This window comes from Anolis sagrei, chromosome 3 (genome assembly GCF_037176765.1).
Source record: "Anolis sagrei isolate rAnoSag1 chromosome 3, rAnoSag1.mat, whole genome shotgun sequence".
NCBI lineage: Eukaryota > Metazoa > Chordata > Lepidosauria > Squamata > Dactyloidae > Anolis > Anolis sagrei.
In genome coordinates this window covers 264,569,091-264,592,509 of record NC_090023.1, presented here as the reverse complement: position 1 = coordinate 264,592,509, position 23,419 = coordinate 264,569,091, and the positions used below count along the sequence as shown (strand labels likewise).

At 43.1% G+C, this 23,419-nt stretch overlaps 1 protein-coding gene across 6 annotated transcripts in view; it reads left to right on the top strand.

Moving 5' to 3' along the window:
• DVL3 (dishevelled segment polarity protein 3) overlaps nucleotides 1–23,419 on the top strand; it is a 76,789-nt gene that overhangs the window by 47,756 nt on the left and 5,614 nt on the right. For 2 of the 6 annotated variants that reach the window (XM_060767358.2, XM_060767359.2), the window contains exons 6-14: nucleotides 2,825–2,918; nucleotides 3,058–3,127; nucleotides 6,161–6,300; nucleotides 9,163–9,239; nucleotides 11,717–11,784; nucleotides 13,387–13,464; nucleotides 15,278–15,409; nucleotides 17,907–18,074; nucleotides 20,380–20,592. In XM_060767358.2, the coding sequence (XP_060623341.1) occupies nucleotides 2,825–2,918; nucleotides 3,058–3,127; nucleotides 6,161–6,300; nucleotides 9,163–9,239; nucleotides 11,717–11,784; nucleotides 13,387–13,464; nucleotides 15,278–15,409; nucleotides 17,907–18,074; nucleotides 20,380–20,592 (1,040 nt within the window). Of the gene's footprint in view, nucleotides 1–2,824; nucleotides 2,919–3,057; nucleotides 3,128–6,160; nucleotides 6,301–9,162; nucleotides 9,240–11,716; nucleotides 11,785–13,215; nucleotides 13,267–13,386; nucleotides 13,537–15,277; nucleotides 15,410–17,906; nucleotides 18,075–20,379; nucleotides 20,593–23,419 lie in introns of all 6 variants that reach the window. The other 4 variants (XM_060767355.2, XM_060767356.2, XM_060767357.2 and 1 more) reach the window with 3 other exon arrangements.

Below are 23,419 nucleotides of genomic sequence, written 5' to 3'. Positions count from 1 at the left end.
GTCTTAAATACATTCAGGCCTCCAGGGTTGGATGAACTCCATCCAAGAATATTAAATGAGATTGCAGATGTAATCTCACAGCCTTTAATATGTTTGAGAATTCTTGGAAGACAGGTGAAGCGTCTCCAGACTGGAGGGAGACAGATGTTGCCCTCTTTTCTGCAAACATCTGGAGTATCTTGAATATCACTTTATTTGTCTTTGGTTTTGGAGAAAATTCCTTCAGTTTTGGACCCCACCTCAACAAGAATATTGTCAAGCTGAACTGAGTTTAGGGGAAGGCAACATAAATGTTTGTCGCCTATGTTGTAATCTGAATGTGAGCGAAATCCTATGCAGAACAACTGAAGAAGTTGGATATGCCTCTCTTGGAGACTGTTGAGAGGTGATATGATGGCTATCTTCATAGCTAAAGGGGTAATAGAATGAAGATGGTGCAAGGTTGCTGTTTTGTTTTCCAAAAGGTTAGGATTTCAACAAATGAATTCAAATTGCAGGGAAGGACATTCCAACTAAACATTAAGAAGAGCCTCCTGACTACAAGTTTCATGATAGTAGAATGGGCTACTTTCGAAGGGTGTGGATTGGGATGAAGTTTTTTAAACAAAACTGGGCTGTCAGAGTTTCTTTAGAAGTAGATTCCCCCCAATGCAGTTCTGTGAACATTAGGTAAGATTACATGTCAAATTCTGAAAAATGTATTTCATTGATGCAGAGAGCGCTGTTACCTTCCCACCGAAACAGTACCTCACATTTGCATGTTTTCGAACTGCTAGGTTGGCAGGAGCTGGGACTAACATCGTGAGCTCACCCTGCTCCCCAGATTCGAACCACCAACCTTTCGGTCAGCAAGTTCAGCAGCTCAGTGGTTTAACCCGTTGTACCACCAGGGGTATAGTCTACCAAAAGGGAAAAGTAAAACTGAGGGCCATCTTCAGTAATCCTCCTCACTGGCAGCTGAGTTGTAATAAGGAAGGTTCGTACAAGAAGATGAAGATAGGCAGATCCCGAAATTTTTATCAAGCAGATTATGACCCAAGTATGTGCAGTGATTCTTCTGAACCTGTGTCATCAAGGCATTCTTTCTTCAATTCGCATAATCTCTGATCATTGGTCATACTGGCTGGTACTTCTGAGAGTGTAAGTTCAAAAATCTGACGGGTCGATGGGCCAATGCTGCTCTTTATGTTTACAATTGCAAACATTCAGTGCCCTTGTTGCAATGAAATACAATGAGAGACAAATACACAAACAGAGGCAAAAGCTTCTCCTTTCATTTCCAGCTCTGGAGGTGTTGCTCATCTCTAGCTCTGGGGGAGGTGCTCTTCTCTGTTTCCAAGCCAAGGAGCATGCGTTGTCCGTAGACACCTCCTGGTCGTGTGGCCAGCATGACTGCATGGAGCATCTGTTTGCCTTTTCCTGCCGAAGCAGTACCTATTGATCTACTCACATTTGCATGTTTTTGAACGGATTGATTGGCAGAAGCGGGGGCTCACTGAGGGAACTCACCCGGCTTCTTGGATTTGAACTGCTGACCTTCTGTTCAGCAAGTTCAGGAGCTCAGCGCTTTAACCTGCTCCACCACTGGGGGCTCATTTGCAGCATAGACAAATGAATTATATTTTAAATGGTCTAATTTTTTTAAATTTGTGTAAGTTTTCAGCATACACAAATTAATCATTTAGACCATTTGAAATATAATTAATTAAAAACTGGCAACAATAAATAAAAGACCAGCACAGTATACAAAACTCCCCCCCCCCCCCCCCGGTTGCACCTCAGAATAGATTCACCTTGCTGAAATCACCAGAACTGCACACAGACTGAAGTTTTTGTAGTTTATTAAAAAGTAAAGATGAAAAGTTTAAAAAGCAAATAATGTTCCAGAGATCAATAAAAGCATAGCACTGTAAAGCAGAATTCCAAATGGCACCAACGAAACAAAGTCCCATGAGAACATGACAAAATCCCAAGACCATGGACACAGGAAAATGAGCACAAGCTGCTTGGTTGAACGAGAAGTTGCTCTGACAAAGGTTTATTTTCAAGCACGCTGCTTAATACCCTTTGCAATACATGAAAGCATTTCTTTGGCCTCTGGCCTCCTTCTTGTTGGCTATTCTCACACTCCTTCGTACTTTGAGTTCCAAACGGTCAGCCCGATCTAAGATTCCCGTTTCATCAAGGTCAGGTTGCTCGTTAGTGTCAGCCTGGTTGCCTTCCTGCCTATCCTGCCTATTATCAGGCTGAGAACTGTCCTCCTTTTCTGAGTCAATTTGCACCTGGCCAGTTTCAGTATCGAAAACATCACTCCCCGCTGTGGGAAACTGAACTTGCACACCCTGTTCCTCATTGTCTACAACGGGAACATTTTGAACCTGATTGTGAACCTGAATCCCATCATCCTCGTCAGAGTCACTCTGATACCCCATCTGAGTCACAACACTACCAATCTGTGTCTGTGGTGCCAGCTGAGTCACAACACCCCCCCCTCCCAAACAAACCCCCTAATTCTCAAAGAACAAAATTACCTTCACCTTCCTACCTCAGTTGGTACATTTCTTCTGGAATTTTTGAGTCTACTCTGCTTCTCTATTAGTTGTTAGGAATTGTGGGAGTTGAAATCCAAATCGCTTGGAGAGCCAAAGTTTGCCGATGCCTGTTGTAAGGGATGATTTGGTACCTATTGAATGGGGTAGCTCTGTCTTGCTGAGGCCCTCTGGCCATTTCTAACCTTGTTCCTGGGCTCTGACATTGATATGTTTCATTGCTTTCCAGTGTTGTGCTTTTCCTGTTAGTAAACCTGTGCCTCTTTGCATTGTAGGCTTAGCAGCTCCACAGAACAGAGCAGTGCCTCCCGCCTGATGAGAAGGCACAAGCGACGTCGGCGGAAACAGAAAGTACCACGTATTGAGCGGGTGAGAAGTCTGGGGAACGTCTTTGGGTGGTGATGATGCCAGACATTACCTCACAAATTTTGGAGCTGAGCCCAACTCCCTATCAGTGGGTTAAAATCCAGTTGTTTCCTTGATCACATTCTTGTTCCTTCTGTTTTAGTCCTCGTCCTTCAGCAGCATCACTGATTCCACCATGTCGCTGAATATTATCACAGTCACCCTAAACATGGGTGAGTATTTATTTATTTATTCATTATTTTACTACATTTATATACTGCTCCTCTCAGTCCAAGGGTGACTTGGAGCAGTTTATTTATTTGTCATGTCAGGGCAACCAGTCAATTATATTACATTTCTAACAGAATAAAACAAACAAACAGACAAAATACAGAATTTGCGAGTTTGGTAGTTGATTAAATGTCCTTTGACCAGTATCTGGCCACTTGGAGTGCCTCTGGTGTTGCTACAAGAAGGTCCTCCATTGTGCATGTAGCAGGGCTCAGGGTGCATTGCAGCAGGTGGTCTGTGGTTTGCTCTTCTCCACACTCGCATGTCATGGATTCTTCTTTGTAGCCCCATTTCTTGAGGTTGGCTCTGCATCTCGTGGTGCCAGAGCGCAGTCTGTTCAGCACCTTCCAAGTCGCCCAGTTTTCTGTGTGTCCAGGGGGGAGTCTCTCATTTGGTATCAGTGACTGATTGAGGTTTTGGGTTTGAGCCTGCCACTTTTGGACTCTCGCTTGCTGAGTTGTTCCAGCGAGTGTCTCTGTAGATCTTAGAAAACTATGTCTTGATTTAAGTCGATGCCGGTGCAGTCACAACAAATTAAAACAATCATAAATACTTTAAAATACTAACGGCAAAATAAAAACATAAAAAATCATACATAGCTTTTAAAAACATTGTCAAAGTGTCTCCATCTCTCCATGTCGTTGGTTGAAGTGTCTTCGCCCTCAATTGGCCCTTTGATCTGACTGCTGGATAAAAGAAACTAGGAAAACTTAGAATTAGGAAGGCATTTGTGCTGTTCTCTTTTGAGCTTGATGTGGCCAAATGATCCATGTAATCAAATGGGTGTGCTTTTAAAAAAGTAGAAAAGGAATATTGGATTAAATTAAACCAAATATTTAGTCTTGCCTTACTGTAAGCTTCCATGAACAAAGGAAAGGCAGAATAAAATCTATATAAATAAAAATGTAATGTTTGTTTGTGGGATTAACATAACTCAAAAACCACTGGACAAATTGACAGGAAATTTGGACACTACACCCCTAACAGACCATTGAGTGACCATCACTCATTAACCCCTCCCAAAATATAGAGGAAAGGACTTGAAAACCCAAAAACGCTAGATGATGATACAGCACATGTGTTGAAATGACAGTTCCCAGCATCCTCTAGGGGAGGAAGATGCTCTAAATGCACTGCTTCCAAGCTGCAAGCTTGCTTCTTCTTGGATTTCTTTAAGAGCATCCCAATCCATACATATTTCCTATTTCCTATTCCTGGGCTGCAACTCCCAGCAATCCTCCAAATAGATAAGATAGATAGATTTGATGAAGATAGATAGTAGGTAGATAGCTCAATCAGGAAGACTGCTGGGAGTTACAGTCCAAGAATAGGTAGAGAAGAAAGAATAGGTAGAGAAAAAAGAAAGAAGAGAAAGAAAAAAGGAGGGGAAGGAAGGAAGAATAGGTAGAGAATAGAGAAGAAAGAAAGAAAGAAGAGAAAGAAAAAGGGAGGGGAAGGAAGGAAGAATAGGTAGGGAATAGGTAGAGAAGAAAGAAAGAAGAGAAAGAAAAAGGGAGGGGAAAGAAGGAAGAATAGGTAGAGAATAGATAGAGAAGAAAGAAAGAAGAGAAAGAAGAAGGGAGGGGAAAGAAGGAAGAATAGGTAGAAAATAGGTAGAGAAGAAAGAAAGAAAAAAGAAAGAAGAGAAAGAAAAAGGGGAAGGAGAGAAGGAAGGAAAAAAAGGGGGAGGGAGGAAGGGAAGAAGAGAAAGAAAGGAGAGAAAGAGGGAGGGAAGGTTGGCCACAGCAAAGCGTGCTGGGTACAGCTAGTGGTTAAATAAAAATACATTCGTTCTATAAAAAACTGCCTGCTTTATAAGTCCTTTTGCATTACTAGGAAAACACCAGAAATATATTATAACTATTTCCAAATCCCATGTTTCTTCATTTTGTATTCCACAGTTTTAAACATCAGTGCTTTCTTTCAAGAACTCTTTTAATAATGAATATCTTGATGGTTGTTTTAATGTCACATTTTTTAATTGTGTCAGAAGCGACTTGAGGAAACTGCAAGTCACTTCTGGTGTTAGAGAATTGTCCGTCTGCATTTTGCCACCCCCATCTCCTCCAAAGGCCTGATACTTCTACACTTAATTGTGTTTATCCTCCTTACAATGTTATGTACACAGCTTCATGATTAAGTTCTGACTTTAAAAAGGGCAAGCCACTTCAGTTTCTTCTCTCACAAAAACTATTCTATAATATACAAGGGTCCTTTACATTTTTTCTGGCAATGTCTGACATTTATCAGGTTTTATTTTTATAATTTACCAATATAATGTACTGATAGAGAATTATAATTTAGACTGATCATCCATTTTTTCATGTTTTCATGGTTCCATTTTTTGCCATTTGAAAATACTGTAAGCAGTACATTGCTGCTTTTAAAAAATCACTTACTATCCCTTTCTGTTCAATATATTTTGGTGACCCTGGCATATAGGTAGAAAAATAAAACATTTGCTCATAATAAACCAGCATGGGTGAATTTAATTTCATTGTAATGTACAATGTCAATGAAGTTATTCTATCGTATTTCCTAGACTTTCTAAATAGGCTGATTTTCCTTTTTATGAAGAACAACTAAAGTATTTTCTGCAGAATTCATTGTAAACACTGAACATTGTTGGTTCCATAGCTTATTGTGCATTGTTCTGGTTTTACTTTTTTGTATTGTGCTGTGTGTTCATTTTATGCGTTGTTTTAGGCACCTTGTGCCATATGTAAGATGCCCCGAGTCCCTTCGGGGAGATGGAGGCGGGGGTACAAAAATAATGTCTAAAATAGCTAGTTAGTCAGCTTCCTTTTATTGTTCCCAATTTTTTTGTGATCCCAACACTGAGCCAAGGGGACCCCATTTGGTATCGATATCCACAGTTTAATAAGCTGTGGCTTAATAGCTTTTCCATTTTTTCACTTGTCTTGATTGAACTAGGTTGGATGCTATTCTAAACTGCTCACTCCTCTTTTCTGCAGAGAAATACAATTTCCTGGGTATTTCCATTGTTGGACAGAGCAATGAGCGTGGTGATGGTGGCATCTACATCGGTTCCATCATGAAAGGAGGTGCTGTGGCAGCAGATGGAAGAATTGAGCCAGGAGATATGCTGCTACAGGTACCTTCCTAAAAACAAAGTACAAAAGAAGACAGGTTTTCTAGAGTTTTGCTTTTAAAGGAAACACCTGTCTTCGTATCACCAGATACTGTTGTTATCTGAGCTCAAATTGAAGGGATAATTAGGAGATGAATGGAAAGATTATCAGTAGCCCTTGGCAAAGACATGCATGTTGCCTCTCCCTACAGTATAAATGAGAGGGAGAAAGCCAGAGTTTGTGGATGTCTTGCAAGGGTGACATTGGCAGTTCTATAGAGAATGACAGGGAGCACTGAGTCACCAAGATTTTTATTTATCATGTCAGATGCAAATGGAGAATGCAGCAATAATGTATAGAAAAACCACAAATGAAGTTAAAAGTTTGGCAATGTACTAAATTTCCTTTGACTAGAAGCTGGCCACTTGGAGTGCCTTTGGTGTCGCGGTAAGAAGGCCTTCCTTTGTGCATTGGAGTAAATGGTCTGTGGTTTGCTCTTTTCCACACTAGCATGTCATGGACTCCCCTTTGTAGCCCCATTTCTTAAGGTTGGCTCTGCATCTCCTGGTGCCAGAGTGCAGTCACTGTCTTCTTCTGTGTGCCTAGGAGAGAGTTTCTCACCTAGTCTCAGCCAGATACGACCCTCCAAGGTCATTTACCCGGCCCTCGCTCAGGGGCAACCTAAGTCTTGAAAGCACACAACAACAACAACAACAATCCTATCTCATCAGCCAACAGCAGGCCCACGCTTCCCATTGAAATACTAATATGTTTATATTTGTCAAAATTGTTCTTCATTTTAATTATTGTATTGTTTTAAGTGTTTTTTGAACTACAAATAAGATATGTGCAGTGTGTATAGGAATTCATTCATGTTTTTTTTCAAATTATAATCCATCCCTCCAGCAGTTTGAGGGACTGTGACCTGGCCCTCTGCTTAAAAAGCTTGAGGACCCCTGGGCTAAACAGTGTGATTTCTCCAATGGTGTAGGGCTTGGACATCCTGTGATAATGTGGCATCTCTCATTAAGAGCCACATCCACTTGGTGAGATGTTTTCCACACTGGCCATACATATTCAGCAGCAGAGTGGCAAAGTGCAAGGGCAGATGTCTTCATTGTGTCTGATTGTGATCCCCAGGTTGTGCCAGTCAGCTTTTGTACAATAAAGCACCCACTTTTTGTTTGATACTCAAGCAGTGCTTCTTGTAAGTCAGAACACAGCCTAGAATGATTCCCAGGTATTTTAGTGTGCTGCAATGCTCCAGTGGGGTTCTTTCCCAGGTGATGCTCAGAGCTCGAGGTGCTTGTCTATTCTTAAGGTGAAAAGCACACGTCTGTGTTTTAGATGGATTAGGAATCAGCTGGTTTCCCCTGTAATAAGCGGTAAGAGCACCTAAAGCTTTGGAGAGCTTCTGTTCAACCATTTCAAAGCTCCCTGCTTGAGTGGTGACCAAGATAATCACAGTGGCTTAAATACTGCTGTGAATCTGTAAACCAGAAAGGACAATACACAGTTCCCAATAACCTCCTTTGTAATTTGATAGTGGTGCCAAAAATTAAATTGCAGTATCTTTTGCTGCTTTTTATTTATTGTGTCAGTATCTACCTGAAAATTGTATTACATTTTAAACAAAAATTTAACAAACAGACAAAACAGAGTTTGCAAGCTTGGTAGTTGATTAAATGTCCTTTGACCAGTATCAGGCCACTTGGAGTGCCTCTGGTGTTGCTGCAAGAAAGTCCTCCATTGTGCATGTGGCGGGGCTCAGGTTGCATTGCAGCAGGTGGTCAGTGGTTTGCTCTTCTTTTGCTTCTGCATTGCTGGATTACAGTGATGTATTTATATCTGTATGTGGAAGTGTAGTTCTTTTTTTAGTAGAAGGTACGTGGTCCCCATGCATCTTACTTTAGTCATAAAGATCAATTCCTACGCAAATTTGTAAGTGTGTGGTTTTTTAAAAATTCTGTTGTGGGAACATGCAGTGCAGCCCACAGTGGCATTGTGGGTTGAGTGCAAGCACTTTCAAGTTGTACTTTACCACAACCACCCACCACAGACGGTATAGGTTGAATATTCCTTGTCTGAAATGCCTGGAACGAAGTATATTTTGGATTTTTAAAATATTCTGGAATGTTTTATTTGCATATGTGTCCAATATGAGATATCTTGGAGATGGGACTTAAGTCTAAACACAAAAATCAGCTAGGTTTCACATACACTTTATACACATAATCTGAAGATAATTTTATACACAATATTGTCAATACTTTTGTGAAAAAAATAAAGTCTATATACACTATATGAAGCGTAAAAAAGCAACTGTTTTGCTATCGAAGCCACTCACATGGACAATTTTTGGGTTTTGGAGTATCTTGGTAATCCAGACAAGAGATGCTTAAGTTGTATTGTCTTTGTCCCAATGAAAACTTCTGAATTTTTATTTTGTAAAGAGTCCAGAAGCTTGTAATTTATCTAATGATAAGCATCAAGAAAGAGTGCTGCTTGAAGAGAGAGGCTGTTGCTCAGTGGTTCCCAACCTTTGGGCCTCCAGGTGTTTTGGACTTCAACTCCCAGACATCCCAGCCATCTTACCAGCTGTTAGGAATTGTGGGAGCTGAAGTCCAAAACACCCGGAGGCCCAAATTTTGGGAACCACTGCTATAGCTGAATGTTAGAGCGCATCATTTGCATCCACTGCTGTCAAGCTCATTTTCTTGCATCTCCTGGATCAATAAGGCTGCAGATGACTTCTTTGTGAAGTCTCAGAGAGCCTTTTCCAGTCATGATAGCTATTATTTGGATAGACAAATTAATGGCAGCTTCCAGTGTTTCTTTGTGAACCACACTTTTATGTGGAGCTTACACATATTATCTCTCTGCAGGTGAACGATATCAACTTTGAGAACATGAGCAATGACGATGCTGTGAGAGTGCTGAGGGAAATTGTACACAAGCCTGGGTAAGGCATTTTCCTTTTTCCCCATGTCGTACTTTGCTGTCTCTTCTTTTTTGAGACACCTCGTTGTGCAGGCTCAAATGCTATGGACCATCTGGTGATAATAGAAATCCGCATCATTTAAATCATCTCCCCTTTGTGAATTCTGAGAGTAGCTTGGAGTGCAGATGGTGCGTTTCAGCACCAGAGATTCAGAAATAGAATTCTAGAAGAACAGCCCAATGCTGCATAGTTCTGGTAAGAGCAAAGGGCAAGGAGAATGGCACCAGCCATAATTTCTTCTGGTTGCACTACAGAACAGACAATAGAGTTAACGTTTCAGGTTGACTACGAAAGGTTCCCTGGAGTTAAAAACACACATACTTACAGATTATGTATTCATTTAGTGGCCTTCCTTTTTATTTATTTACTAGTTTGGGGACCCGGTGCTGCTCGGGTTATTAGAGAAAGTGGGTAATGGCGGTTCTGTATGCCAAGTTTGGTCTTTATTGGTCATTGGATGACGGTTGCATTGTTTTCAGGAAGTGAGTGAAGGTACTTGAAGTCCCATCATCCATGGTCCACCCTCCTCCAAACAGCAGCAGGATATAGAGTGGGTCATGGGGGTTCTGTGTGCCAAGTTTGGTCTTTATCAGTCATTGGATGAGGGTGGCAGTGGTTTCAGTAAGTGAGTGAAGGTACTGCAAGTCCCATCATCCATGGTCCATCCTCCTCCAAACAGCACCAGGATGTAGAGTGGGTCTTGCGGGCTCTGTGTGCCAAGTTTGGTCTGTATTGGTAATTTTCTGACACAGCCTAAGGCCTTTTTCTCTGCTCTCTTGTCACCTCAGAATCTTGGAACTTTCAGGCTGGCCAATCAGAGACCATATGCAAATAGTACCACAGTGGCAGCCAATCCGCCGCACTTCCGTTTGCCGCACTTCTGTCCGCCGCGTACAAACACTGACTTTTATTATATACATAGATTTAAAACATTTATATTCTGTCCTTCTCACCCCGAAGGGGACTCAGAGTGGAGCACAGCATATACACGGCAAACATTCAATGCCGGGACACAGATCCACAAATAATATATAAACATTAAAAAAATTATCAAAATATTAAAATACACCATTTAAAACCATCCTAGTCATCCTCATTAAATCTAATTGGCCTGGTCATCTTTCCTATTGCTGCTTTATTGCCCTGTCCTGAAAGCTTGGTCCCACAGCCAAGTTTTTACCATCCTTCTAAAGGACAGGAGAGAGAGGGCCGATCTGATCTCACCAGGAAGGGAGTTCCATAGCTGGGGAGCAATCACCGAGAAGGCCCTGTCTCTCGTCCCCACCAATCGTGCCTGTGACAATGGCAGGATGGAAAGCAGGGCCTCCCCGGAGGATCTTAATCTCCGCGATGGTTCATAGGGAGAGATGCGTTCGGACAGGTAATTTGGGCCGGGGCCGTTTAGAGCTTTTTAAGCCAAAGCCAGCACTTTGAATTGTGCCCAGTAGCAAACTGGCAGCCCTTGGAGCTGGCGTAACTGTTGAGATTAATTTCACAATTCAGCAGCAGATCAGTTGCACAACTTCAGCGCTTTCCAGTGGCTTCTTCCTGCACAGTATTTTCAGTCAACTGCTCCCACAAACTGCAGTCACTCTGGAACTCTTTTACAGACACTTGAGCACATGCCTGGCCATTGTCAGTTTTACCATTGTCTTTCCCCCAGTCTAGATGACATTACAAACTTACCACAGCACACGGTTATATCTTGTCTAAGCAGACAGATTCCTTTAATAAATTACACAGAGCCTTCGGCAAACAGCATCACAGCACAAGGAGAGAGTATACACTCTACATGACTTCCTTATATACAATTCTATACAATTACACATAGCAATCTCTGATTGGTTCCCAACTCATTAACTTAGCTCAGACCCAGAATTACATCATTCACAATCACCTGGACTAGGCCAGAACACATTCCCCAAATGATTCCCTATATACAGTTAATGCATGACTCAACATTTCCAATAGAAGCCTATTAGCAGTGCATGACTCAGCTATATTACATTACAATACATTGTAAAACCTGACAGTAACATGCGAGTTGTATGCTCCCTGTATGCTGCCCCGGTTATTAGCCTGGCGGTGCCTCTCATTGGACTATTTGAAGCTTCCGAGCCGTTTTCCAAGGCGGGTTAAAAGTTTTTGAAAAACAGAGTGCAGTTAAATAATTATTTATACCCAAATAAGACATTGTGAAGGACCAAATATCGTGTACAGATATGAACACTGGACTAGGACTCATTTCACATTTGCATGTTATTTTTAGTTTTGAATAAAAAAGTTTCTTGAAATATGTTGTACCATTTTTCTGTAGTGTAAGAACCCAACTCTTATTATTCTCTCCATGTTATTTTTCCCTCTGGTACTTTTTAAATGCAACGCAGTGTCATGAAATGGACCTGGTAGCAGCAAGAGTCTTTCTGTTTCTGTTTCAGACCCATCACGTTGACAGTTGCCAAGTGTTGGGATCCTAGCCCCAGGGGATGCTTCTCGTTGCCTAGGAGTAAGTGGTTTTACTTTGGCTTGGCTTCTTTGCACAGTGTGTGCAGCGTTTTCCTGGATTGTACCAAAGAAGGATGCAGGTGTGGGGGTTAGGTTTGGAATGCTCCTACACAAGGGAAGAGTATTGATACCTTGTGCCTATGAAACTAGTGTGTTCAGGAGAAGGCTTTCAACATGCAGAGTGACTTTTAGGTGCAATCCCTCACCTGCAGCCTGAAGGGGTTCAGTCCTGGAAAAGCTTTACTCCTTAAAAGGTGAGACAGTCACAGAAGTTCTGACCCCTTCTTTCTCTGACCCTCTCCGCTTCCATCTATTTCTTTCGGCTTTTCACCCTGCCACTTTCTGCTGCCTCTTGTCTAATCAATCCTCTCATTCCACGTCACTGCTTGCAATAAGTCACCAGACTGACAAGCCACTCTTCTATATAGCAGTGGTTCTCAACCTGGGGTCCCCAGATGTTTTTGGCCTACAACTCCCAGAAATCCTAACAGCTGGTAAACTGGCTGGGATTTCTGGGAGTTCTAGGCCCAAAACATCTGGGGACCCCAGGCTGAGAACCACTGCTATATAGGAACTAGACTTGGGCCCAAATCATTGTTAATGCAAAAATGTGTAGTTTTCGGAGGGCCATTTTCGTGTAATTTCCAAAAACTGTAAGGGGAAGAGAGAGACGAAAAGACCAGTGAAACAAATTCATAGAGATGATATTTTTGGAAAAAGTTAAGTCCACAAAGTACCCGAGGCAGGTGGATCTGTGGTGTCTTTTTCTCTCCCCGGCAGAAGAAGACTCCCCCATTTTTTTCTTCGAAAATTCCCTCCTCCTCCAGAAAGAACTCGCTTTCCCAGTGGCACTAGCATAGGGTGGCCATTGAAAGTTCCTCTCGGAGCATGATGGGAGTTGAAGTTTTTCTCTCTGTGTGTCTTTCAGCCAATAAAAAGCCTGGTGGTGTCCATGTTCTGATTGGCTGAGAATGGACACAACTGGCGACTACAATTCCCAGAACCCTCTCTTGGAGTTTGTCTTACTTTTAAAAAATGTTATGTTTAAAACTTAAAATAATTCTAAAACATCAAGAATTTTGTGAATTGTTTTGAAGCTTGACAGGTCTACAGCTGAGGTGGGTTTCATGCAGATAGGCCTTAAAATGGCTGAGGATTGAACTTTTAAAGTTTCCCATTGTAGCCAATGGGCTGAATCTCTGCCGAATTAAACAGAAAACACCACTCCCCGTTCGGGTAACTTTCTGGTAAACAAAATGAGGGTCAGATGAAAACGGACCTGAAAAAGGTATGCCTTTTGGCCCGAATGCACATGACTAATGAGAACAAGACCCAGCTGAAGCTTTTTTGCTCTCTCATCCATGCCAGGACAGCTTCTCCTCCTACTATTCTCTTCCTCTTGCTGATCCTTCCTCTCTTCTTTCTCCCCCAGTTGCTCCCCAGCGGATCTGGGCTGGGCCAGACTCTCCATGCTCCGATCCGGGTGAGTCCCGGTTGATGCTGGGGGAGGACAGGGCTGCCCAGAGGCGTTGGCTTCGATGTGGGGGGCTTCCTCACTCTCGAGGAGGGGACTTCCTCACACGCCGCCATGTCTTCCCTCTAGGTGAGCCCATACGACCCATTGACCCAGCTGCCTGGGTTTCCCACACTGCGGCGATGACTGGCACCTACCCAGCGTACGGTATGAGCCCATCCATGAGTACAATCACTTCCACCAGCTCCTCCATCACCAGCTCCATCCCAGAAACCGAGCGTAAGTCTCTGTGCCTGTGTGCTCCCCACCCCTGCCTGGCTTCCAGTCGCCCACGCACCATGCCTGATAGGAGCAATACATGCACAGGGGCAGAAACCCAATTTGAGGGTTGGAAGACAGACCTCTGTACTGGCTAAAACTAAAAATGGAAAACGAGAAGAGAGATACAGGGAAAGCTAGAAGAGAAAACAGGACATGGAAGAATCCCCAAAAAGCTTGGCTAAATAGGAAGTAGTTTGCTAGTTTTTTTTATAGCAGGCATGGGCAAATTTTGGCCTTCCAGTGTTTTGGACTTCAACTCTCACAATTCCTAACAGCCTATAGGCCATTAGGAATTGTGGGAGTTGAAGTCCAAAACACCTGGAAGGCCAAAATTTGCCCATGCCTGGTTTGTAGCATTGGATTGTTACTTTTTCTGGAGTAATGAGCACTCCTGTTGTGTTGTCATGATTAGTTGGAGAATCAGGTGGTTTCCAAGAGCAATAGAATCCTGAAAATTGGACACATTATTATATGAGCATCCAGCAGGTTGGTCATCACCACAATACAGAAGTGAATAGAGTGCTGCCCAACCTGGAGAAGCATTGCAGTCATTAAGTGGGTTGAAATAATGGGGTGTTATGGGGTTGAAGAACAGGGAGTCCTTATTTAAAACAATTGCTTACTGAAGGAGATGAACAGTTCTGGAACAGCCCACAGGTTGGTCAGAGTGTTGAATTGGATGCCATGCTGATTTCCTTCCATGTGATGCAGATGTGATACACAACACAGAAAAGTGCATTTCTTTTCCAAAGTGTAGCTCAGGAATAAAGAAAGGGCAGAGTGTTAGTTGGAAATCATGTGAATTTGCAGTAAAGAAATAATGCAGACATCCAACTGAACTGGAGGCAGATGTCTTCCTGAGGTGACCTCTGGTGTGATTTTGACTGGATATTATACATCAGGGGTCCTCAAACTTTTTAAACAGAGGGCCAGGTCACAGTCCCTCAGACTGTTGGAGGGCCGGATTATAATCTGAAAAAAATAATGAATGAATTCCTATGCACACTACACATATCTTATTTGTAGCACAAAAAACCCACTTAAAAACAATACAATAATTAAATTGAACAATTTTAACAAATATAAACTTATTAGTATTTCAATGGGAAGTGTGGGCCTGCTTTTGGCTGATGAGATAGGATTGTTGTTGTTGTTGTTGTTGTTGTTGTGTGCTTTCAAGCCATTTCAGACTTAGGTTGACCCTGAGCGAGGGCCGGGTAAATGACCTTGAAGGGCCGCATCCGGCCCCCGGGCCATAGTTTGAGAACCCCTGCTATACATAGTGAGATGTCTGTGGATAGCTCATGCTGTAGTATTGCCTGGCAGGATGGCCATTGAAAGGCCTAGACTAACTACCTGGAATTTTCTCCAGGCAAGTAGAAACATACGTAGGGTTGATGTCTATAGATATTGTAGTTATCAGTGAAAATTGTTGTAAGACTGGAGCTGATGACAATCCATGGGAAAAAGGCAAATCAGAGCTCTGAACCTTCTCACTCAGCAGGAGATGCTGCAGCTTTTTGAGGCTGGTTGCTGCCTAGCTCAGAGAGGGACTGTAGAAACGAATGGCTCCTAAGGTGTGCCTGTGATGTATTGGTCCCTGGCCCCCATTCCCTCTGTGTGTAGCACCTCCATGTGCTCTCCTCGGCCTTTCCGTCCCCTCTCATCTCTGCCTCCCTTCCCTCCGTCCAACCCACAGGCCTCGATGATTTTCACCTGTCCATCCACAGTGATATGGCCACCATTGTCAAAGCCATGGCCTCGCCTGAGTCAGGCTTAGAGGTACGCGACCGTATGTGGCTGAAGATCACCATCCCCAATGCTTTTATTGGTAAGTGCATTACTATAACCATTATTAGAGGCAAGAGTATTAGAATATTCAAAACGCTTTATGCAGATGAAGTTGTTGAGTGTTGTGACTCAGCTTGACTCTGAGTCTGAAACTGAGCTCTTTGGGCCTTCTGAGCCAGAATTCCTACAGGATGAGGATGATGGGTTACAGATTTCTGTACATGCTTCAGACAGGGCTGATGGTGGGGCTGCTGAAGGAGTCAAGTCAGTTCCCAGGGGAAAGGAATGTTAGTGTGACTGATAACGAGAGTGAATTCCCACACGGCCAGGTGGAGACATCTTTTCCTCTCCACCATGATCCGGTCCAGCTGGACCAAGAGAAGGGGTTACATAGCCTTGAAGATAATGAATTAATGAGCAGGCAAGATTGTCTGCAATTAAGGCTCCGGAGAAGCACTCGCTTGGCTAGCAAGCGAGAAGCCAAGGGTGCCAAAGGTCAACGCAATGCGTTCATGTCTGCAAAGGGTATTTATCCTTGTAGCTGACAAGCAGGGGCTGTCAGTCCAACGTAGCTCTTCCCATGCAAACTTCTGTGGATTAACTTTGGCTTTTAGCAGCACGCTTCTGGCTTCCTGAGTTTGGGATTTGGGCCTTGTTTTCAACTGTTTTCCATGGACTCTTGTTTGACCATTGCTAAAAGATTATGCTTCATGTTTTTGCCTTTGGATCTTGGGATCTTTGTCTTTGCATTTAAGCCTTTGTCCTGCCTATGGAACTTTTGCATTTCTTATACTTTGTTTTGATTTTGTCTTTTTCTCAATAAACTACAAAACCTACAGCTTTGGTGTGGTGGTGTCTGGGAGCAAGGTGAAAACTACCCTGAGTTGCAACATTGGGCGAGTGGGCTTACTAACAAAAGACCCTCCTCATAAGTATATAGCAGAGTAACTTTTTAGCAGCAGTGTGACCCAGCACCAGTAGCCAAAAGTAGTAAAAAGAAAACACACAGACTAATGTTATCTCTTCCATAGGAGGCTTTTCTTTGTAGTAAAATAATATGGTTGCACTATTAACAAGAACAAGGTTTCCATAACACAAACACTCACTCAACTCACCAAACCGACAGAGGACTTGAAACTTGGACTGTGTGGAGTTGAATCCCAACAGTTTTAACTTGTTTCAAGCTTTATGTAGTTCAATGTGTTTTTAGAATGCAGTTTATTTTTATTGTAATACTTTTTTTAAAAGGTTTGGATTTATTTATTTACTAGCCGTCCCCTGCCATGCCTTGCTGTGGCTCAGTCTGGTGATCTGGAAAAGTAATGAGAAAGTGTTGGTTTCTAATATATGTAATGTTTTTCTGCTTTTGGGTAAACAGTATTTCTTGCTGTTCCTTTGTCAGTGTTGATGTGGAGATGGTCTGGTTTGCCTGCTCTGGAACATGCAACATATTATTGTCCTTCGTTAGGGGTCTCTTTCAAATCTACGATACTATATCTGTGTGTGTGTGAATCGTATATCTCTCTCTATATCTATGGCTGGATGGCTCTCTGTCAGGAGGGCTTTGATTACGTTTTCTTGTCCTGGTGAAGGGAGTTGGACTGGATGGACTTAAGTATTTTCTGTTGCTCATGGGGGTTCTGTGTGGGAAGTTTGCCCCCATCCTGTTGTTGGTGGGGTTCAGAATACTCTTTGATTGTAGGTGAACTATAAATCCCAGTAACTACAACTCCCAAATGTCAAGGTCTACTTCCCCCAAACTCCATCTGTATTCATATTTGGGCATATGGAATATTTGGGCATATGGAATATTTGGTCCAGTTCCATCGTTGTTTGAGTCCACAGTGATCTCTGGATGTAGGTGAACTACAACTCCAAAACCAAAGGACACCGCCCACCAAACCCTTCCAGTATTTTTTGTTGGTCATGGGAGAACTGTGTGCCAAGACTGGTTCAATTCCATCGTTGGTGGGGTTCAGAATGCTCTTTGATTGTAGGTGAACTATAAATCCCAGCAACTACAACTCTCAAATGACAAAATCAGTTTTGTTTTTTTTTAGTGAAGGACATACATTGGGTTGTTAGGTGTCTTGTGTCCAAATTTGGTGTCAATTCGCCCAGTGGTTTTTGAGTTCTGTTAATCCCACAAACGAACATTACATTTTTATTTATATAGATTGGCTGTAGGAAGGAATAGAAATGTTTTAATAAATAAACCCATCCATCCATACCTGACATATTTCTGTTCCCTAGCTATCATAGAGAAAAAATGATTTAGGAATAAGGATATTTAATGCAGATTTCATATATTCCATAATGCCAATCCATATTGATATTCACAAGTGTTAAAAATAATTCAATTTTATAATATCCTTTTGCTGTGCACTGTTATCTGGGAACAAGTCCTACCGAACAGACTGGAGATGCAGATTGAGTTTTCTGTGACTTGGGGGTTAGCTGAAGAAGGTTCTCATCTCCTATTTCCTTCCCTCACTCAGTCTCCTTGTTGAGTCCCCATTGCTTCTCTCTGTTGACAGGCTCTGACGTGGTGGATTGGCTCTACCACCACGTGGAAGGCTTCACAGACCGGCGAGAATCCCGCAAGTATGCCAGCAACCTGCTGAAGGCTGGCTACATCCGGCACACTGTCAACAAGATCACCTTCTCGGAGCAGTGCTATTACATCTTTGGCGACCTCTGCGGCAGTACGGCTCCTGTTTTGACTCTGGGGTTGGGGAATGGGAGAGCCGAAAACACTGAAGAGGCTGCTTCTCGCAGTCTCTCATGGGGCAACTGGTTTCTTGGGGGTTTGGGAGCAGAGAGGCACACAAAGCGAATCCACATAGATCCCTTAGTCCTAAAGTCATCCTTTCCCTGCCTAGTCCTCTCTCCTTGGGGAGTTTTAACTTTCATAATCACTATTGAAGAATTAAGCATCCACACCCCCTGCCCTGCTTTTATTAGTTCAGCAAGAATTATGGTGTCTGTGGTGGCTGGGAGGACCTTCGCACAGTTAAAACTTGTGCACTAGCTGCGACTTTACCTCGAAAAGCCTGACTTGGCCATGGTGGTCCATGCCTTAGTTACATCCAGAATGGACTACTGTAATGCCTCCCACTTGGGGCTGCCTTTGAAGACGGTTTATTTATTTATTTATTTCAGATATTTCTACCGGGGGGATGGGACGGACACGACTCAGGGCGGCTTCCAGCCTGCATGATTCGATGCCTACATTTCTTTTGTCTTGTCGAAGGCTTTCATGGCCGGACTCACTGGGTTGTTGTAGGTTTTTCCGGGCTATATGGCCATGTTCTAGAGGCATTTTCTCCTCTATGAATCTCAGCAACTACAACTCCCAAATGACAGCTGTCATTTGAGAGTTGTAGTTGCTGTGATTCATAGAGGAGAAAATGCCTCTAGAACATGGCCATATAGCCCGGAAAAACCTACAACAACTAATTTCTTTTGTCGTGTCAGGAGTGACTTGAGAAACTGCAAGTCGCCTCTGGTGTTAGAGAATTGGCCGTCTGCAAGGACGTTGCCCAGGGGATGCCCGGATGATTTGATGTTTTAATCATCCTTGTGGGAGGTTTCTCTCATGTCACCGCATGAGGAGCTGGAGCTGATAGAGGGAGCTCATCCGCTTCTACCCAGATTTGAACCTGCCACCTGTCGGTCTTCAGTCCTGCCGGCACAGGGGTTTAACCCACTGCGCCATCGGGGGCTCCTACATGAGTACATAGCAATACATAATAAAGCCAGTAATTGCATACAATTAAAGCATTAAATCCATTCAATTAAAATATGCTTAAATATAATAGCCATATGGCCTTATCTAGCCGAGATTCTGAGATCGGAGACTCCATCAAGCTTATCCATAGTCCATTGCCATAGCAATTTCTCGTCATTGTCATTATCCTTGTCAGCATAGTCACCCGAAGGCCTGGTCCCATATCCAAGTTTTCAGCTTTTTTTTTGAAGGAGAGGAGGGATGAAGATGACCTAATTTCCCAGGGGAGTAAATTCCACAGGCGGGGGTCCACCACTGAGAAGGCCCTTTCCCTCGTCCCTGCCAGGTGTGTTTGCGACAGAGGCGGGACTGAGAGCAGGGCCTCCCCAGAAGATCTTAAATTTTGAGGTGGAACATAGAGGGAGATATGTTCGGACAGGTACACCGGGCTGGAACCATATTGGGTTTTATAGGTCAAGAACAGCGCTTTGAATTGTGTTCAGGACTGGATCGGTTCAGAAACTGCAGTTACTACAAAGATCAGCTGCCAGATTACTAACAGGAGCTAACTATAGGCAACATACTATGCCCCTACTCAAATAGCTCCACTGGCTTCTGACAATTTTCCAGGCTCAACTCAAGGTGCAGGTTATTACCTACAGAGCCCTATATGTTTCAGGTCCAACCTATCTTCGAAACCATGTTCCTTTCTATGAACTGGTGCGGGTTTTGAGAGCGGCAGGGGAGACCCTTCTCTCGGTTCCACTACCATCTCAAGAGTGGTTGGTGGGAAAGAGAGAGGGCCTTCTCGGTGGTGGCTCTAGAATACCCTCCCAAAAGAGATTAGATTAGCCCCAACCCTTGAATCCTTCTGGTCCAGCCTAAAAACATGGATTTTAAAGCAGACTTTTGGCCTTGAGTAGGCTGAAATGGGCCCATATGAGGTTGACAGTTTGGCACTTTAGATGTCAATTGAAGGCAGCTAGTTTTAACTACAGATGGTCTGTGTTTCGTTTTTATTTTATTTTATGTGTTAATAGTGGTTGTTTTATAACTTTTATGTAATATTTTTATACTCATGCACCGTTTATGTTATATACTGCATTTCTAGTGCCTTGTAAGCTGCTCCGGGTCCCTTTTGGGAGATGGTGACAGGATATAAATAAAGCTTATTATTATTATTTTATAGATACAGGAAAAGACTATAATGGTTTTTAGTGGCACTGTATGACGGTTACTGTTCTGGGTAATGTTGGTTCTCTTGTGCTTCCCTTTTGCAGACATGGCCAGCCTGTCCTTGCACGATCACGATGGGTCCAGCGGTGCGTCTGATCAAGACACATTGGCTCCGCTGCCCCATCCAGGAGCTGCGCCGTGGCCCATGGCCTTCCCATACCAGTACCCTCCACCCCATCCATACAACCCCCATCCTGGGTTTCCTGATCCAGGCTACAGCTACGGAGGGGGCAGTGCAGGCAGCCAGCACAGCGAAGGTAAATGTCTACCAACTGTCTCTCACACCATAAGGGCTATTGTATCCAGTGTCAGCTGATTTGGTTTATTGAATTTGAACATTTCCATTTAGTCTAAAGAAGGATCTTGCTTTCCACCTGGGAAGAAACGGATTACATTTCTTTTAAGTACTTTTTTCCTGCTGAGTTCTGTTAGCATGATTATCTGTGGTGACAATGCCTGGCTCGAGAGCAGTATGTGTGAAAACGATCTTGGAGTCCTCGTGGACAACAAGTTAAACATGAGCCAACAATGTGATGTGGCGGCAAAAAAAGTCAATGGGATTTTGGCCTGCACAAATAGGAGCATAGTGTCTAGATCTAGGGAAGTCATGCTACCCCTCTATTCTGCTTTGGTTAGACCACATCTGGAATATTATGTCCAATTCTGGGCACCACAATTCAAGAGAGATATTGACAAGCTGGAATGTGTCCAGAGGAGGGCTACTAGGATGATCAAGGGTCTGGAGAACAAGCCCTATGAGGAGCAGCTTAAGGAGCTGGGCATGTTTAGCCTGAAGAAGAGAAGGCTGAGAGGAGACATGATAGCTATGTATAAATATGTGAGAGGAAGCCACAGGGAGGAGGGAGCAAGCTTGCTGCCCTGGAGACTAGGACGCGAAACAATGGTTTCAAACGACAAGAAAGGAGATTCCATCTGAACATGAGAAAGAACTTCCTTACTGTGAGAGCCGTTCAGCAGTGGAACTCTCTACCCCGGAGTGTGGTGGAGGCTCCTTCTTTGGAAGCTTTTAAACAGAGGCTGGATGGCCATCTGTCAGGGGTGATTTGAATGCAATATTCCTGCTTCTTGGCAGAATGGGGTTGGACTGGATGGCCCATGAGGTCTCTTCCAACTCTTTGATTCTGTGATTCTGTGAACAAAGTATGCCTATGGTCCATATGCGGCTCCCAGATCCCACTTTTGTGATCCCTGAATCTCCTATGCCAGTCACCCAAAGACCTCTGCTTTCCTCTTTAGTCTCTCTCGAAGTAGGAACGGGATGTGAAATGATATCACGTCATTGCAATTTTTAGAGGGCTTGCTGAGGAAAATGGATCTGTAAGGAGCTTGATGTATGTGGGTGGGGTGGTGGTGCAGCATTTGTGAGGTCTTATGCAGAAAAAAATAGACCCAAACCCCCATGCAGTTGCTCCTTCTTAGTCAAGATCTTGTGTACGCTTCTAATTCACATTTTCCAAATTGACAACATCCTTCGGTTTCTCATCAGCAGATCCTAGGAAGTGATGCTCCACATTTTAGAATCTGCTATAAGCCCCTTGGATAAGCCACGTATTATAAGTCATTTGTGGCTTATCCAGGGGCTGTTTCGACCTGAGAACTATTGCCTCTGGACCAGAAAGGCTTAGTAAAATAAATAAAGAACGGGTCTTCTTCTGTAGTAACAATGAAATCATAGATTGCCCAGTCCCACGTGATATATTTGTTTTCTTCCAGATGACATGCCATCCAATCTGTTCTGTCATACTCCCCTTTCAAGTGTTTTTGAAATGCCCCAGTGTCTCTCTCCCAATTTTCCCCTTTGTTCACCACTTAGTTCACTTGGTGCAATCACCCAAAGCTTCCCAATAGTTAATAATAATAACAACAACAACTTGTGCCACAAATACCATCTGCCTGTGACAAAAAACTGTTGGGATTGCAAGCCTGAAAAAGTTACACAAAATGAACATGTCAAACTACTCTGGGACTTCTGAATTCAGACTGACAGAGTTTTGGATCACATACTCCTGACCTCACAATTGTGGGGGAAAAAATAAAGTATGGATTGTCGATGTTGCAATCCCAGGTGACAACAGAATTGATGAGAAGCAACTGGAAATGCTTACAAGATATGAGGATTTAAAGCCGTCCTGAGTCCCTCTGCGGAGGTTGAGATAGGACGGATATAAAAGCCCGAAACAAACAAACAAACAAACAAACAAACAAATAAATAAATAATGATAGACCTGCAAAGACTCTGGCACAAGCCAGTAAAGGTGGTCCCAGTGGTGATCGGCACACTGGGTACAGTGCCTAAAGACCTTGGCCTGCACTTAAAAACAATCAGCACCGATTAAATTACCATCTGTCAGCTGCAAAAGGCCACCCTACTTTGATCTGCACACATTATTCGCTGATACATAACACAGTTCTAGATACTTGGGAAGTGTCCGATGTGTGATCGACTACAAAAGCCAGCATAGTGATCTTGGTTGTTGTAGGTTTTTTCGGGCTATATGGCCATGGTCTAGAGGCCATATAACCATGCATTCTCTCCTGACGTTTCGCCTGCATCTATGGCAAGCATCCTCAGAGGTCTTGTTTGCTATGTATTTATCCTGTTGTGCATCTAATAATAGTAATAATTTTATTTCTTACCTGCCTCTCCTCATGGCTCCAGAGTGGGTTACAATATTGCTTAAACACATAATCAAAGCACACAATGATTTTAAAACCCTCAGTAGTGTTGGGGTTCAGCCTGAGTTTGAACTTGAACCTGATTCTCTGTTTGCTCCTCCTGATGCTAATGAAAGTACCAGTGTTAATGAGAATGTTGCAGAGGGAGACCTTGAACTTTCCCTCCCTTCTGCACCTGTTAACTGTAATGACAACAGAAGGAGCCAAATTTGGGAAGACAAATAAAACACTCAGTTTGCGTCGATCCTCCCGAATTCAAGAATTAAAAACATTGGCTTCAAAACAGAAGGGCGGTTCACGGAACCGATTCTTGAGTTTTAATTGCAATACGCCAGGCTGATTCCCTCAGTTCAGGCATCGTTTCAGAATTGATGAAGACCTTGGCAG